Source organism: Crocuta crocuta, unplaced genomic scaffold, assembly GCF_008692635.1.
Source record: "Crocuta crocuta isolate KB4526 unplaced genomic scaffold, BGI_CrCroc_1.0 scaffold145, whole genome shotgun sequence".
Lineage (NCBI taxonomy): Eukaryota > Metazoa > Chordata > Mammalia > Carnivora > Hyaenidae > Crocuta > Crocuta crocuta.
The window spans coordinates 540,471-544,679 of NW_027530857.1; the positions used below are offsets into that span (position 1 = coordinate 540,471).

Below are 4,209 nucleotides of genomic sequence, written 5' to 3' on the forward strand. Positions count from 1 at the left end.
GAGGGTGTGCGGGGCCTCCGCCCCTCCCCCATCCGGGTGGCTGCGGGCAGCAGAGGTCCTGGCTCCTGTGACGTCCCTTGCGGTTTCCGTGCGTGACCTGGAATCCTGAATCCGCTCTGCAGACGTGAATAATAACGTGCTTAGTCTGAACCAGGCATTCACTTAGGACCCGTAAGCTGCACTAGAGACTTGAAGCGGATGAACGTTAGGTCAGGCGTCCCCAGACGGCACGTGGTTTGACGGTATCAGGACAGGCATCCCGCTGNCCAGGCTCCGCCGTCCCTGCGCGGAGTACTTCCTTCCCTGCGGGTACTGAGCTCATTTCTCCTGCGTCCACGTTAGCTGTGTCCTAGGCTCCCTCTGCAGACACACAGCGTTTCCTTTTGTTGCGTGTCCCTTCTCCAGGCGCCCCCCCCCCGCCCTTCTGTCACTACTGGCGGTGAACGACCGTGTCCCCATGGTAGCATTATGCTTTCTCTCTCTTCCCCAGAACCTGCGAGCAGAGGTGCTTTCGTGTTCCGTGTGGCTTCCAGTCTGTGGTCCAGTCCCGGGCCATTCTGCTTCAGGGACTTGGCTGNGATGGCTGAGTGCATAGATGGACAGATGAATGGATGCATGAATGAATGATGAGATGAGTGATGATGCTGTGTGGAAGTACAGAGGCATAAAAGAGCATGGCGGGTGGGAAACGTCACGACTGTAGAGCAGCCAGGCCTCAGTGCTCTGGGGAGTGGCTGAGCATCTGCCTCAACCCTGAAGGGTGGTGTGCATCACACGTCAAGAGGAAGCTGGGACATACCCACTGCCAGGGGGGAGACACTGAAGCAGTTTTATTAGCAAAGTGATATAGGTTTGGATTTTTTCAAATGTTTTATTGTGGACATTTTCAATCACATATAAAAGTAGAGAAAATAGCCTCAGTGGACCATTCTGTCCCCATCACCCAGCTTCAGCAGCCATCATCAGTTTGCCTATCTTGTTTCATCTATCAGTTCATAGTTTATTTTCTTATTTAAATTCAAGTTAGTCAACATACAGTGTAGTCTTGGTTTCAGGAGTAGAACCCAGTGATTCATCTCTTACAGGGACACCCAGTACTCATCCCAGCAAGTGCCTTCCTTAACGCCATCACCCATGTAGCCCATCACCCAACTCACCCCCCTGCACCCCTCCACCAACCCCCAGTTTGTTCTATGTAGTTAAGAGTCTCTTATGGTTTGCCTCCCTCCCTGTTTTTATCTTATTTTTCTTTCGCTTCCCCTATGTTCATCTGTTTTGTTTCTTAAATTCCACATAGGAGTAAAATCCTGTGATATTTATCTTTCTCTGGCTGACTTATTTCGCTTAGCATAATACCCTCCAGTTCCATCCACATTGTTGCAAATGGCAAGATTCCATTTTTTTCATCACTGATGGTATATTCCATTGTGCATATATTTGCCTGGAGTTTGTTAAACCAAACCCTAGTGTCATATCATTTTATCTGAGAGATTCGGATTTTTTAAAAAGGTAACAGTTTGGTGGGAAGAGGGAGTCAAAAGCAGAGAAAAGAGAAAAAACAATGGACTGGTAAGATCTCTTAGAGCCTGAATTCTTGGAACTTGATGCCTAACAGTTCCAGAGGGAAGAGGGAGGGTGTCTAGGTGACTGAGGAAGTGTGACTTAAGCACATGGACGGGTGGGGACGCCATGATATGAACTCAGTCCCCAGAGAGCAGCAGTGGGTCTGCAGTGATGGAGTGTCTGGAGAGGTGCTGGGGGAGCCCCCTGAGTGGAAATCAGGATCACAGGGACATGAGCATGGAAGGGACTGAACGCCTTCAGGTCCGGTCTTGAAGCCAGAGAGGGCCTAGTAATTGTTCTTCACAGAAGGGTTTTCAGGCTTACTCCGTCCATTGCCAGTGGAGCTTCCAGCCTCCGCCTCCTGCACGCAGGTTCTCACCAGCACTGGTTTTCCCCAAAAGGGAGTGAGGCAAACACTGCGGAAACGCTGACAGTGGTCTGTCGCCTCTGCTCTGACCTCTGGGGTCTCAGGAGGAAAGGGGCTGCTGATTGACGGGACGCTTATTACTCCCTTGGATCAATTGCTCATTGACAGGATGCTTATTTCTCCCTTGGATCAGCATCTGGCTAGCCTCACACCATCCGTAGCTTGGCTTGATTTTAAGGGGCGTTTGCAATGAGTCAGGTAGGGCCCCAGAGCTCCCCCTGAATGAGCAGGATCTCCCTCACAGCAGCCTCATCCCCCCAACTGGGGCTGTGTCTTACTATGTTCTCCCCCGACCCCGCACCCTAGGCTGGCTAACTCTCCCCAGCCCCTCCCTCCTGAGGCGATTATATCAGAAGTGGCGCTTTAGTTGCTCATGTATATCTAACACCCAGTTGGAGGAGTGAAGACCTAATTATTTTTAACTGAAGTTTTAATTTACTTAAGCAAGATTTGGCACTAGTAGAAATAAACATTTCTGTGGCCACATAGTGTGGACCAGTACGTAATGATTCAGAATATATTTTAAATTAAAATATTTTCACTTCCTGGACCCTGATAACTAAGGTCATTTTAAAAAGAAAAGAACCGGTGCCTGGCTGTCTCAGTCGGTTAACGGTCTGACATTGGCTCAGGTCATGGTCTCACAGTTTGTGAGTTCGAGCCCCACATCGGGCTCTGTGCTGACAGCTCAGAGCCTGGAACCTGCTTCAGATTCTATGTTTCCCTCTCTCTCTGTCCCTCCCCTGCTCACGCTCTCTCTCTCTCTCAGAAATAAATAAAACATTAAAAAAAATTTTTTTTTAAAAATTTTTTTAAAGAGACGACCCAGAAAGTAATTGGCCAGTTTTTCTTTTAATGTTTTTATTTATTTCTGAGAGAGAGAGTGAGAGAGAGCGTGAGCAGGGGAGNATCTCCCTCTGTCTCTGCCCCTCCCCGGCTCACATTCTGTCTCTCTTAAAAATAAACATTAAAAAAAGTAAAAAAAAAAAAAAAAGTCTATTATCTAATGCATAGAAAATAATGCCTCTTGGGTTTTTTTTTTAATTTTTTATTTATTTCTAGGAGAGAGAGAGACAGCGTGAGCAGGGGAGGGTCAGAGAGAGAGGGAGATACAGACTCTGAAATAGGCTCCAGGCTCTGAGCTGGCAGTCAACACAGAGCCCGACGCGGGGCTCGAACCCACAAACCGCGAGATCATGACCTAAGCGAAAGTCGGACGCTTAACCGACTAAGCCACCCAGGCGCCCCTGCCTCTTGGATATTTTAAATTTCCGTAGCTGCAAGCTGGAACAGTGGTGGATATTTTATGGTGTGCTTCTACCACCAGTATTTTAAATCAATCTCTTTGCTTTCTTTGTTGTTGTATTTGACTTAGAAAATAACAGCCCTCCCAGAGCCCAGGCTGGTGGCTGGCATGTGCTTGTGCTTCCCAATAACTGCATTACTTTGGATGGTTCACGTTCTACCGACAACGAAGGGATTGTGTCCTACCTGTGGATCTGGGACAGCCAGAGCCCAGCAGCTGATGTGAGTGCTCAGTGAGTCATCTCAGGCCCACGTGTAATTTCGTGCATTTAGTCTACTCAGATTGCTGTACAGAAATTCCACGGATTGGGTGGCTGCTACATAAGACAGACATTTCTCCCAGTTCTGGGGCCCGTCAAATCCAAGGTTGTCATAGACTCCAGGTCTGACGTTCTCTCTTGTCCAGCAAGAGAGCAGATGCAGGATTGAATACAAGAGAGGCTAATGTCCAGGAGGAGACAAGAGCCCCAATTAAGGGTCCTTGCTCCATTTTTATTAGGATTTTTACTAGGATCATTTTTATTAGGATTTTTATTAGAATCATTTTTATTAGGCTTACAATAGTGATGGACGTGCACAAAGAGAAAATGAAACTGTGAACATTAACTCGGCATGAGGGAAAGGGGGTTTTGAAGGTATGTGGTGTTAGGGGTTTGGGTCAATACAAAACAAAATCTTGGTGCTGGGCAGAAGGTTGTATGCAGCAGATGTGAGGCACCACCTCTGTTTACCTGAACTGGCCTAGGGGACAAGAAAGAGCATGCCACCTCAGTGTCCACAAGGTACCTTTCTTTTGCTAATTAGTTCCGCTCTGGGCAACTTCGCCCTGCTGCCATCTATAGCCCTGTTTTGCTGTTTTTGTCCTTCCTTCCTTCTGTGAAAGCAGCTTTCTGCTATTCTACTAAAGGGGGGGG

The 4,209-nt window shown here is 47.9% G+C and overlaps 1 protein-coding gene across 1 annotated transcript in view; it reads left to right on the forward strand.

Annotated features, from left to right (window-relative positions):
• KIAA0319 (KIAA0319 ortholog) overlaps positions 1-4,209 on the forward strand; it is a 52,069-nt gene that overhangs the window by 27,884 nt on the left and 19,976 nt on the right. The window contains 1 exon segment of the mRNA XM_077769592.1: positions 3,366-3,517. Coding sequence (XP_077625718.1) covers positions 3,366-3,517 — 152 coding nt within the window.